Genomic DNA, 14,168 nt, shown 5'->3' with positions numbered 1-14,168 from the left:
GTATAATTCCAAATTTCTTTACTAATAACCGCTAAATCTTTCAACTCATAAAATCTTGGCAATAAATTTTCCTCTATAATAATTGAATGCTTTATCGTGAAAAACAAGTGAAGAATACACACAATTACCATTCTGAAGTGGGTTATGGTTAACAAGTGATTAATCAGGAAGCTAAGAAAATTTGAAATCTGCTTTAAAGTTGAAAATATTTTTTCTTTTAATGTCTTTCACATAATTTAATTATGTGGCAGTTCAAATTTGTTGAAAAGTTATGAATACATGCAGCTCTGAATAGCAATTGTAACTATATGATTTGTATAACAATTTCATACATTGGCTGATTAAATAAAAAATTCACATTCAAAACAGGCTATAAATTTTAAGAACACACTACTTATTATTTAACATTTTATACTTTTAAAACATCTCCTCTTTGAACAAGCTCAACATCAATTTGTTTTTCGTTTAATATTTGTCCATCATCATCAATTTCAACTAGTGTAGCCTCTGTTGCTTGTAAAGACAAGAGTTTAGCCAAGGCCTCTGAAGTTTTACCCTGTAATATAAACAATTTGTAATTCAATAATATGCATAAATTTTTTTTTCTGTACTTTTGTAAGTATTGTAAAATTTAAAATAACAGAAATAAAAACATTCCTGTACTTATTTTCAAAAAATTAAAGTTTTTCTCCAGATTTTTTTAAATGAGTGACTAAAACTAACTCATTCAATAATTATATTTTTCTCTTTATTATTATTTGATATATAAAATTTAACTTTTAAACTTAAGTAAAAATTATATTAAAATTTACATTAATGTTTCTGAAACAACACTATACTTTTGCTGTTTAAATGAACTTTAAACAGTAAAAGTTTACATTTTTTGCCATCAAATTTTAACTATTTTTTGGAAGATACTAAGTATAAATTAAGTACAGTAACTTAATTTAAAATAACATTTCTGGAATTTTTTCCCAAAAATTAACATTTCTTCTTCTTCAGATTTTTTTTAAATGAGTTTGACAAAAACTAACTCATTCAATAATTATATTTTTCTCTACAATATTATTTGATATATAAAATTTAACTTATAAACTTAAGTAAAAATTGTATTAAAATTTACATCAATTTTTCAGAAACACTACCTTACTTTTATTGTTCAAACGAACTTTAAGCAGTAAAATTTACATTTTTCGTCATTTTTGTCATCAAATTTTAACGATTTTATAGAAGATACAGATGTTATAATAGAATAAAAATTGAGAGTCAATTATAATGCCAAGCATTAATATAACATTACCTTTGCAATATGCTCTAACCATCTTCCTAAAGATATAAAAATCAGAAGCATAGGAGGAGTTTCAAAGAACGTTTTAGGGCTATGATCAGCTTGGACAATAATGAAATACAACAGAGCAGCAACACTGTAGAAGTATGCAACAGTAGTAGCTAACATGATCAAAACATCCATGTTTGCAGTACGATGCTTCAACGCTTTGTAGGCTTGTACATAAAAATATCTCCCACCATAAAACTGAAATAAATAAATAATTATTTTACTATAGAATCAATATCATAGAAATAACATTCCTTCAAAAACAAAATATATCAAGTGCAATTTATTTATATTTTTTTGTTCTTAAGAAGAAATGAGTTTTTAAGAGTAAAAATGTTTTTATTTTATTGATTTTATAACATAGCATACTTTGACATTTTATAGAGTATATTCATAATATTGTAGTATAATGTAGAAGAAACAGGAGAATATACAGTAACAGTATAGATCTTTATTATTAATAAACAGTCATAACTATATCAACAACAAATATCCTAGTAAATATTTAGCAGGAATAATGAATTAATAGAAATATAGAGTAATGTAACATACTAACATTAAAGTACAACTGCATTTTTGCAGTTATAATGCTGATTTACTGCTATGTATATTTCTTTCAACAATAGAAAACTAAGTATTACTTCCTATTCCTTAAAATTTTAATAGAGAATTTTGAGAAATATATATTTAACAGATAATTAAAAGTGACATTTAATATTAAAAAAATATAATCTAATAATTGATGTTAGTATAAAAGTAATTTATTTTAGTGGTCACTACAGAAGTTAGATAGTTAATCAGGCTGCAATTCCTTTATTTTCTTTTATAATATAGGTTGAATTAAATGCTTAAGATGTCTTTCTATTGTTTTTCTAACTAAAAACCAATTTTCCTATTTGTTGTTTAATAAATATGCCCAAATGTGAAAGGCTTGATTGGTTAACAGTTTATACTGTAGCTAAAAACCAATGTAAAGATTTTATTGCATAAATCAAATTTTAAAAAAAGTATTTCAATATTTTTCAATTGAAAAAAAATATAAATGAATCTAGAGAATAAAATAAAGTTACAAATAAGTACCTGAACTGGTGTAGCTAAAAGAAACAGGTACAAATTTTCAGATGAAAGGCCAGGAATGACATGGTGCATTGGTTTACCAGCCATCATTAATCCCATATAATACATCATAACAACCATTGATGGAAGACCAAATGCTAATGATAGGTAGAAAGAATTACGCCACCTGGAGAAGGTAGAATCTATTTTTAATATAATACTCTTAGAAAATGAATTTACCAGCAAGAAAAGCTTTAAATCAAATAGATTTTTATTAATGTAGTAATGACAATTTTATTTATCTTTAAATTTCAGCTAAATTAAGTTTTGCAAAAAATAAAGAAACTTATTGGTTTATTACTTTCTTATCTCTTCTTTCTGCATAAAGTAACTAGAATCTCTAGTATGGTCTGTCAAGGGATATGCATCAAAACCAAGAGCCTGCAAACACAAAATTTAGAACACTTAAAAAAAAATATGAAGTACTAATTCTTTCTAAAACATGTAAATTTAGGATCACTATTTGTTTGAAACAAAAATTACTAAATTGATTTATTCTTCGCCAATGAAAAATTTTATCTTCCAGATTGTGTTATAGCAAAAAATTTTAAAACATGAATCAATTAGATTTGGAAATGAGTAAACTAAATACATAGAACAATCTATATAAAAGGAAAAAGTCCATCTTGGGTCACCAAGTTTAACCAAGTAAGGTAATATGTAAATGATGAACATATCAACTTTAGAATAAACGTCTCATAATAAAATTATCTTTTCATAATAACAATAACAGTCTAAAGAAAACAAGTCTCATTAATAGACATGCTAAAAAATTAGCTCATTACTTCATAAATTAACTAGATCTTTAATTTTAAAAAATGTTCAAGCATTTTAAATAATTTTGTTTACAACAGAACTAAGAGAAAATAATGAGGCAATTTTAAAATTGTTAAAAGTGATTTCATGGTGAAAAGAATATGCATCTACTTCATAGTAGAATTTTTGTTTGTTTAGTAAATGTTTTCAAAACAACTTTATTTTGTGGAAAAACTTGACCATTAATTCTCTTAAAATCTATTTAAATATATAAAGAAGCTCTAAAGCAGAAATAAATTACCCTAATTCGTTCTGGATAAATGTTAGAAAAATCATAGTATTTTAACATTTAGTTGAATTATCAGAAAATCAGCATTGATTTAAAAAATTTGATTTAAATCATTGATACCTTGGTTAGGGAACTGAATATAGATGCTAAATCAAACAAATACTTAAAATTATTCATCATTTATTAGTTGAGCGAACCAGATTTATTAACTATAAATAAAACTCTATGAAGAAAACTTGGAAATTTTTCAAATTGAAAGATTAAAAAACATATGTTCACAGAAATGCTAACATATGCAAATTTTGAACTTAATAAATTAACACTCTATGGACACGGCATTTTCTAATAATTTCATCCTTAGGTTTTGCTGCATCAAAAACTGATTTTCCCCATGTTACTAACTGGAACAGTATAGTGCAGCAGTTAAATTCCATTATAATTTTGCCAAGGGACTAAGCACTTGAAGGGTTAAAAAAAACTTTAATTTATGAAAATACAAAATTTGAAAATCATTAGAGTCAAATGTTCAAAATTTGAGGTTTCTTTCTGTAAACATGTTTAAAATCCATTTTAAACTTGCATCATACAAAAAATGACATAGAATCGCCTAATTAATTTTTTGGCCTTTAACTTTCAGCTGCTTATTAAGTAATGAATTTCTTAGAAAACAAAATATGAAAGAAAAATAATGAAACCTTTATAGTATCTATAATGTTCCTAGGTCCTGTAACTTCAGCATCAAACTTGAAATAGCCTTGTTGAGTTGCTAATGCTACCGATGCCGATAATACTCCAGGACATTTCAAAACTGTAGTCTCTATTTTGTGAACGCATGAAGAACAAGTCATCTTACCAATCTATAGAGGAAATATACCCAAGGCATAGTTAAAATATTATTTACACAAAGTTAAAAAAAAAATTTTTTCTTGATGTATATAATTAAATTGCATCTGAAAAGTTTATTATTATTTTTAAAAAAAAATTATATACTCAAAAAACACGCATATTTCAAAACTACATTTTACATTTTAAGTAACAATATAATAAGATACATTACATAAATACAATATTACATAAAAAAATTTATAATAAAAGAATATATAGCCACAAAACAAGATATACTTACATGCAAATGCACTTCTCCATGTTCAGTTGATACATCATCCAAGACTGTACTGGGGTAGCCCAGATCCGAAATTGCAGCAGCCAACTGGGAGGGCAGAATGTAGGCAGGATCATATTTAATCTCAGCTTTCTGGGCCATTAACGCAACCAATACTCGATGAACCCCTATTAATATTATGAAATACATATAAACAATTATAAAATCAAAATAAAACCTTCAGTATATTTTAAAAATATACTTTAGTTTTTTTAAAATTTATTTCTTATAATTGTATACTTGCACTACAAGAAGATCACAGATACCTATACATCTGACCTATAATGTCAACGCCAGCTGATCGTTTCTAAGCAAAAGGAAGTGTTAAAGTTGAACTAAGTTTCTACACATAAGTTAGAATGTTAAGTGGCGTGAAATTTATTAAATGCATAGCCATATCGAAAATCAAATTTGTTGAAATATAATTCTTTCTCATCTAGGTCTTTTACCTAACTTAGATTTATTATTTGTTTGTGTATTTTACTGTAACAGTGATATATTTTTATTTTGTGTACCTGGCAATTTTGATGCATAATAAGTTTGTTTATGTTCTCTATGACTTTGTGCCTGTCTTTGTGTTAATTAAGAAATGTTTAATGAAAGAATTGAAATCTTTGTGAAAGAAAATAGAATGTACTAAAGACTTATTAGGTATTCTTAAGATAATTGAACCTTGATGGACTTTGGCTTACACGAAATAGAATACAAATATTAGATATACTTCTATTAGTTTTCTTATGAAATTGTTTTAATTGCTTGCAATAAGAGCTGTAAAAAATTTTCAACTTAAACTTTACGTTTTTTAAGCTTAATAGAAAATTGAAAACTTATAACTTAAATTAGATTTCTTCGTAAATTAAATAATCGTTGAGAATTTCTTAACTGTTAGATAAAATACTTATATTACATTAAAATTTGCAATTAATTTTAAAATCTTTATTCAAATATTCCAATTTGAAAATATTATCAGAGATTACAGTAAAGTAACATTTATAAAATTTTTGAAATGTTATAATATCATACAATATCAGTTAAATATAGCTACTTTGCTAAGATTTTTCACTTATTTGTAAATACATTTCATTTTAAGTTGTGTCATTAAAGATACAGCAGTCAATATATGCAATAGAAATATTAATCCCATCAGAAACTATTACCACATGAAAAAGTTCTACAATGCTTCATTTGTATATAAAACATATTTAAGCTTATTTTAAAAATTATAAAAATGATTGCACTAGCAAAACACAATAAAATAGGGCAAAATAAAAGTATTCTTACCATCAATTTTTGAGATATTTCTTTCAATAGCAGCAACACAAGAAGCACAGGTCATACCACCTACCCTTATGAAGCACTTCTCTAAATCTTCATCATCATCTGAGAAGATCTGAATTTTTTTAGGAGATTTTTGTTCTGAAATAGCAAAAATTTTATTTATAACACAAAAATTTATATAATCAGTTGTATGCATGATAAAGATACTGTAATTAGATATAAAGAAAAAAAATCGAGAATATAATAAGAATAATTATATAGAACTTTAACATTATTTGCTTTTACTTTAAATTTTAGAGAATGTACACTTCCCTCATATGGGAGGAGCATACATTTTGGAGTTGAAATAAGCATTTTTCCAAATAAAAATGAATATACATTTAAAATTATGCTTTGATTTTCCTAAACATGAAAACATGCTCAGCAATAAAAACAGAAGCTCAAATTTTATGAAGAACATTCTTAAAAATGTTAGAAAATTATTCTAATATTTTTATTGAACAACTATTTCTGATTGGCGGTAATAAAGATTATATACTTTAGCTGCCTATAGCTGTAAATTTTAAATAATTTATTTTTCTTATATGATCGATTAAGCCGCTAGTAAGAATAAAAAAATAAAATAAATAAGAGCATTAAAAAAAAAATAGTGAACAAACTTTTCGGCATTCAATGAAGTAGTTACAAAGAAAAAAAACAAACTAGATTTGGTACCAAGAAAAAACTATGAATTTTAACACATTTAAAAAATACAAATATACAGGTACTTATGTACTTTTTATTTATGTCGCACTGGAGCTGCATAATGAGTTATCGGCATCCGTTCGTGAAACATCCCTGAGGATAACGCACAGACAACATACATACATCACATTTTACAGGGAGGATACATTCATATACACCATCGATCTATCCATTCGCAGAATGTAATTTTGACCTGAACAACAGCACAATCGATTTCAGATCCAGTACCCCTCGAGGTACCGATTTGTTATAAGAACTTTGTGACCCTGACAGATTTAATGTGCACCAGTCACCATTTTGTACATGGGAAGTCTTCAGCTGGCAGTGATCAAACTCATGACTTCTCGCACATGGGCCACGAGCCAAGCTATCCCTGTCCCTCAGAAATAAAAGCAAAAGCACAGAATTTCAAATTGTAATTGAAAATAAATTTTAATAATCATTTAATAAAAATATTTTAATATATTTTTAATTGAAATGATTGTTGAATATTTTTAAACCAAAACTAAAAAACAAGTTTTTAATAATTTAACAGCTTTTATTGAGAAACATTGTTAGGGAAAATTAAATAAATTTGTTTTGGGAATAACTGTTTAAACCATACATACATGATATAAATTTTGCTGTAATAAACTTAAATAAATATTTTAATTCATTTTACTAAATACTTCTCTAAATTTTATTTCTAACATGATAAATAGTTATTCATGATAAGAATAGTGAAATTTTTAATGTAACATTTAGTAAAATCAAAGAATCTTTATTTAAAGCTATTATTTTCTCTAAATAAATATATAGCTACTTAACAAGTAGTTTCAAATGATTTAGTTAATTTTATTTCTTGAAATAGAAATATTAATTTATAAATAATATTAATAAAAGTACAAACTTACTTGTTTCATCAATACCATTCATAATAATTTGTGAAGCTGTATCTGACACAGAATCAGTTTTATCAACATTTTTTTCGATAATTTCTTTGCATATAAATCCTATTGATTGAATATTATTCATAATGTCATTAACAGATATTACATTTGGAATGTAGACAACAGACAAAACAACAGGATCAGACGTTGAACTAACAGATATCACGCCATTCATATTGAAAAGTTGATCCTCATCTTCTGCTGACCAATTTGTGGAACTCAGTGTTTCAATACAAAGCGTTAAAAGTCTTGGCTCGTTATTAGACTCTATCACCTCTACTATACTGGCTTCGAAGCCCATGTCATCGATAATATCACGAAGCTCATTTGACATAATCACTGAAGAATCATACAAAATTGATGCAAGTTCATTTTGCAAAGACACAGAAATTCTATGAACACCAGGTTTTTGACTTACGAAATCTTCAATACTTTTTACACAGGAATTACAAGTCATTCCTTTAACACTAATTTTGGCAGAAGATTCTGATCTAGATTGAGGTTTAATTTGCTCAACAACAAAGCCTAAGTGGGAAATAGTACTGCATAATTCTGTAAGTGACATTTTATTTGAATCCATCACAACTTTTGCACGTCGATCTTCAAGGGAAACCTTTATACTTTGTACAGCATCGTAACTGAGAAGGTTGGACTCAATCTTACGAACACACGTGTTACATGTCATGCCTTTTACAGAAACTGATGTTCTGATCAAGTTTGGTTGATTAAGAGTAACATCAAAACCCATGTCTTCAATTTTTTCAACAAGCTCTTTGTTTGATATGAGATCACTGTCATATTCAATTTCTGCACATTTCTGTTCCAAAGATACCTAATAAATAACACAATATGTTTTAATAAAATAATTTTTTCTTATAGACACTCATTTTATTTCAAAATAATTTTTAGAGAATCTGTGTAGTTAAATAAATATTTTTTACCAATGAGGTATTTCGCAAATCAAAATAATAAATAAGAGTTTGGGAAAACTAAAAATTCTTCGAATTTTATAGCAGGACAGCTCCACCTTTGTTTTGTTTTGAGATAAAGCTTTAAGTCTAATGAGTGTTTTATTTCCCTTATCTTATTTGATTTTTGATGCCCTCTGTTTGAGCAGAAGTTTGAGGCGTGTGAGTTGCAAAATAAGATAAACATAAATAAATAAACATTACGTACTTGTATAAACATGAAAGTGAGGCATTCGTGTTGACTATTATTCAAATAAGACTGTTATATAAAAGTCAAATTATATCAGAAAACATTGAATATAAATTTAAATGAATCTTATATAAATGGAAAGTAATTAAATATCAAAAATACATATATAATCAATAAGGTTAAGTTTTAATTTTTTAAAAAAAGAAAGAAATAAGCCTAAGAATATATGGAAGTACATGTAGTAAGATTTAAAACTAGATGAGATGCATATTTTAAAGATATATCACATTTGTACAGACAAAAAAAAACTTCTGACAAAAATTGTTAAATTTTCCGAAAATAAAAACACCAGTTTTAAATATAGTTAGAAAACTAATTTAAAATATTTATACATAAAAGGACAAAAAAAAAAACAAAACATTTTAATCCTTTAGCCAACCAGCAACTAAAAAATTAGTAATAACAGAAATTAGATATAAGAAGACTTGGTTGCAGAAGATCATAGAAACTCTTTCCTCCATGTTGTTACAATAACTACTAATTGTTACAATAGTATTTCTTAGAGCATTTGCCAAGTAATACAATTAAAAATTTGTTTTCAAATTTATTTACTAATACTAATTGGTGAATTTATTGTAAGTATAAGTAAAACGAGATTAGAGGCAACTGAATGAATATATGTATAACTTTAATTTTATTTATTTTTTTAATAAAAGACAGGAGAGATTCTCATTTCGTAACCTGTGGCAGAATAATCGCCAAGTCTTGGACCTTTCCGGGTATAGGCCCCTGATAAATGAAGAAAAAAAATTGTAGAAAGGGACCAACTCGAACTCGTACCCAACCACAGGCAAACCTCTACATATTTTTTCATAAAAATTTTTCCTGTTTAAATCAAGTTGTTGCATTGGGGATTCCAGTTGACATGGCAGATCACAATATGGAAAATATCTCTAAAAGACATAGCTGGTATTAAAAGTTAGAGTTATTTCTAATAGGACAATCTAGTTATTTACCTTTTACTCTACGACTGAGACAGAGTAAACAAAATATACATTTAAATAATTAGAAAATTAGGGTAATCCCAAAATTTTGAAAATATAGAGAAATTGTCAAGAAAATATATTTATTTCTTAAAATTATCAAATAACTTTATTTTTATTTGTTACACTCTCATATTACAAAAAACTACAAATATTTATTAAAAAGTTATTTTCTGAGAAAAAAAAACTTACTGAATATGTATAGGATTATCACTAAATCATTTATATGAAATCATAGTTTTAAAAAAAAAAAAAAAAAAAAAAAAAAAAAAAAAAATTTACATAAATTTTATAGTCAGTTTTAATTTAATAAGTGATAGAAGCAAAATTTGAAAAATCAATATCAATTTGTTTATGTGAATTATATATACACCATTATAAATTTTTTATTTATCCACTATAATAAAATTACCACTTTAATGCTAAATATTTTTTTTATTTTTATGAAACAAATGTGAATCATACACAGATAATAAACAATTATAGTCAGGTTTTTTAATCTAATTACCCAAAACTTTAAAAATCAAAACATAACTGTACTGTAAACTAGGTCATCTAATATTGCTGACCTTCAGAGTTTAGAAAAGCAATGCATAATAAAAGTAAAGACTAGCAGTTATTTACATACATTTTGTAGTATTTAAAGACTCAAATTCATGATTAAATTTTTATTTTACAATAAGATTTTTAAAACATTAAATTTTTAACTTACGTATCTATATTTCTTTAAGTACCACATGTTGAAGAGAACTGAACATAAGAATGCAAAAGATTGAAATCACAGAGAAACCTGTTTTTCTCTAAGAAGCTTATCCAGGGAAAAACTAACAATCTTATAAATTTAAGTATTAACTAAAGTAAAATATATGAGCTATAAGACTTAAGTCTTAATTACTTATTGCTTTGGTGCAATTAAAATAATTCAGTTCCTTGCTATTTTTATATTTTTTATAGACATTATTTTTTTACGTTAAACATAACTTAGATTTCTATCTTTAATTTTGATCTTTTCATGGAATATAATAGAAACCAAAAGAAATACTTTTATATTTTTTTTAAATAATTATTTACAAATAAGTTAATATGACATGTATTGTAATTTATGAAACAGATAACTAATATTTAATTCTTTATTCAGAACCATTAAAAATATACAGTTTTGTGATATACGGTTTTTCAGTAATTTGTTAACAAGTTAAAAGTAGTTTTAAAAATTTTGATAGAAAAATAATTTTTTTAAAATTTTTTTTATTATAAAAAAGAAAAAAAATATTATAACTTGCAAAATGTAATATAAACTTAAAATCAAATTTAAAGTTAAAAAAAATATTAACAAAAAAGTACAAAAATATTAAGCAACTATGTTGACACTTAACAAAGCTAAATATAAGAATATGTTGGCAAGACACCAAAATTAAAAATAATCACTTACTTTGATTTTGATAACTCCATTAACTTCTCCTATCTTTTCTTCAATGGAATTGACACAAGAATGACAAGTCATTCCTTCAATTCCTAGCTTAGTTAACATCTTCATTTTTAAGTACTTTACAAACACTTAAGACATATCTCTTTAAAGATGAGTGAATATTTTTCTAGTAGAGACAGACTTCCAGGAAATCTATATATAACCCCCTTCAAAGATAAGCTGCTAGACAGGAGAATGTCAATAGTACCTTTAATAGAAGAAAATAGATTTTCAGATCAGTAACAATGAAGAATTCTGGTGGTTATTTTATTAAAATTTCATAGATTTAATTTAAATTATATAAGTTTTTTTTTTAAATACAAAGTAAATTTTTATTTTAAATTTTTCAAAAATAAACTAATTATAGTACTTATGCAAGTATTTTTTTAAATATTAAATAAATCTAGACTAAAAAAATAAATTTAACTAAAAATTTAATTTTTCAAATCATTTAATAAGTTTTACAACAAAACATGCCTGTATTTCATTAGAATGATAAATTAATTCATTTAGCTACTTTCAAACTATTTAATTTTAAATAAAATATTGATATTTCTTTTATAATACTTTACTGTGCTACTCAGATACAAAGTATAACATCTCAAGGTAACATACATACATGAACCAATTTCTAAAATATCAGAATTTTTTCTTCTTCTTTCCCCATTAGTTGTAAAGTTTAAACTTCCTTTAGGGGAACGTCAGATATCTTGTTGAACATATTTTTTTGCAATTTTAAATCTCATCACTGGCCGGGAAAAGTAAATAAAATAGATATCCCTTAAGTTTTCAAGTTTTTCTTCTTCAAATTTAATCATTATTTGAATTTATCAGGTTTTTTTCTGTTAAAGGAAAATTACTTTTTAATTAAATTATTATTTATATACCATCCCCCTTTGTGAATAAAGATAACAAGTTGGAAAATCTCTTGGCCATAAGTGTGAACTTTATATTCTAACTCTGATTAGTATTATTATTTTTTTGTACATAAATTTTTTAAATTCATAAAACAAATTGGAATTTAACTAACTATGAAAGCAGATATTCTTAAAATGATAAATATTTAGAAAATTCAAATAAAGGGGAAGAATTTAGAAGGAGAGTGGAGATATGTAGACAAACATTGTCTTAATATTATACTCAAAATCTTTTTAATAAAAAATAATGGAAATTTTTTTTAATTTTAATTATCTTCTAAAACAAATTTTTTTGTAAAATACATTATTTTGAACATAAATTTTATCCAGAATATAAAAAATGGAACAAATTGAAATTTAAAAAAAAATTCAAAAAAATTAGAAATAAATTTTGAACAATTGCTTATATTTTTTTTTAACATTACACCAGGAACTAATACTAATATCATAATAAAGTTTGTCAATAAGTCATTTTAATTAAATCAAGATTAAATACTTACTTGCAAAATAGTTATTAAATAATTTATAAACATATGCAAGAATGAAATCTTAAATTAATAGGTACTTATTACATTAACATCAAGTTTTTCGATTTGATACTTACAATAATCCATAAATAGGATTTTATTAGAAAATAAAGATTTAAATATCAGAATCTGCACTAAAATAGTCTAATTTCTAGTGACAACCAGGCAGTAGCACACAAGAAACTAAATAAAAGTGCAATATAGAACAAATTCAAATGGTATAACTCATAACCACCTTGTTACAAGCTTCAACAATTTTTTTTAGTTTCTTACAAGTACAAAACTCTTAGCAGCTTTGTTGATTTTAATTGGCATCAAAAGATACCAATAAGGAAATATTTTCCCGAAATAGTGCAATTTTCTTTTTTTGCTTTTTTTCTTGTTCAGCTTTTAAATTAATAATTTTGTCTTTTCTCTACTAGTTTCTAATGCTTACTAATAAAATGACTATAGCAGCTAAACAAATATAAGAAGTTTAATATGAAAAAGTGCTGTAATATTCATGAATCTAAGAATTGTACCTGTATAATTAAAAATTAGCACAATTTTTTTAAGATTAATAATTTAAAATGAAAACAAAGAAATATTTATAAAAATAGAAAAAGTGCGCATTAATACAACTTCATATTTTAAATAAATCATAACACTTATGAATATCTAACTTTTTGTAATAGATTTGCGTAATTTAAGCATGTCAGTGTTAAAAGAAAAGAATGAAGTTAAAACAAAGAGAAATTAAACTTCAATTCTAGATATTGGAATGTATACATACAAATAAATAAGTTCACTTTTAAATATTCATCACATTAAAATGCAAAACACTTGTAGAAGTTTAATGAACTTCAAGAGATAAAAGGTAGATTATGACATTTTTTCAGTTTGTACAGCACAGATATAAAATTTGATAATTAAGAACAATTTATAAAGTTCCCACATTACGCATCTAAATCGTAAGAATAAACCTATATTAATTTTACATCATTAGAGTTACAAGTTGAAACTTTAAACTACAACGAGAGGGGTGAACTATGACACTTTCTGTCCCATTTTCGTCTGTACCATAGCGAGCCTGGCACTTATCAGTAACAAACAATAACTATATAAAAGTATTTGAGCAAATTACTCCTTCATTGGGGTAAAAATTGGTTACTAACTATTAAATTATGACTGTCAGTTTTATAATTATTAAATAAACTTACGAAATCCTTGAAATAATTCACAAACCATATAAACAACTACATGTTTCGATACTGAAACTTGAAAAAGGAGAAAGGGAAAGGGAGTGGGAAGGCTGCCACAGTCACGTAGCAAATGTCCCAATATTTATTACGCAATAAATCGAAAAAGAGATATCTGACCTTTTGCCATAGATTTTTGCTATTTAATATGCGATAATGTAACAATCAATGGTGACGGCTGTAAAATGGAAGAAAAACGTTCAAAAT

At 25.2% G+C, this 14,168-nt stretch overlaps 1 protein-coding gene across 3 annotated transcripts in view; it reads right to left on the bottom strand.

The window, feature by feature from the left end:
- ATP7 (copper-transporting ATPase 1) overlaps window positions 1–14,055 on the bottom strand; it is a 31,420-nt gene extending 17,365 nt beyond the window's left edge. For 2 of the 3 annotated variants that reach the window (XM_043054977.3, XM_043054975.3), the window contains exons 1-10: window positions 13,923–14,055; window positions 11,244–11,487; window positions 7,575–8,442; window positions 5,941–6,075; window positions 4,624–4,787; window positions 4,193–4,354; window positions 2,754–2,833; window positions 2,417–2,579; window positions 1,301–1,534; window positions 416–556 (exon numbers count right to left, since the gene is read on the bottom strand). In XM_043054977.3, coding sequence (XP_042910911.2) covers window positions 416–556; window positions 1,301–1,534; window positions 2,417–2,579; window positions 2,754–2,833; window positions 4,193–4,354; window positions 4,624–4,787; window positions 5,941–6,075; window positions 7,575–8,442; window positions 11,244–11,348 — 2,052 coding nt within the window. In that variant the 5' untranslated portion in view covers window positions 11,349–11,487; window positions 13,923–14,055. Of the gene's footprint in view, window positions 1–415; window positions 557–1,300; window positions 1,535–2,416; window positions 2,580–2,753; window positions 2,834–4,192; window positions 4,355–4,623; window positions 4,788–5,940; window positions 6,076–7,574; window positions 8,443–11,243; window positions 11,488–13,495 lie in introns of all 3 variants that reach the window. The other variant, XM_043054976.3, reaches the window with a different exon arrangement.
- Between the last annotated feature and the right edge of the window lie 113 nt (window positions 14,056–14,168).

This window comes from Parasteatoda tepidariorum, chromosome 2 (assembly GCF_982258835.1).
Source record: "Parasteatoda tepidariorum strain Cologne lab strain chromosome 2, Ptep-v5.0, whole genome shotgun sequence".
In the NCBI taxonomy this organism is placed as follows: Eukaryota; Metazoa; Arthropoda; class Arachnida; order Araneae; family Theridiidae; genus Parasteatoda; species Parasteatoda tepidariorum.
Note: the sequence above shows the minus strand (reverse complement) of the source record. Positions and strands in the feature narration are given on the sequence as shown.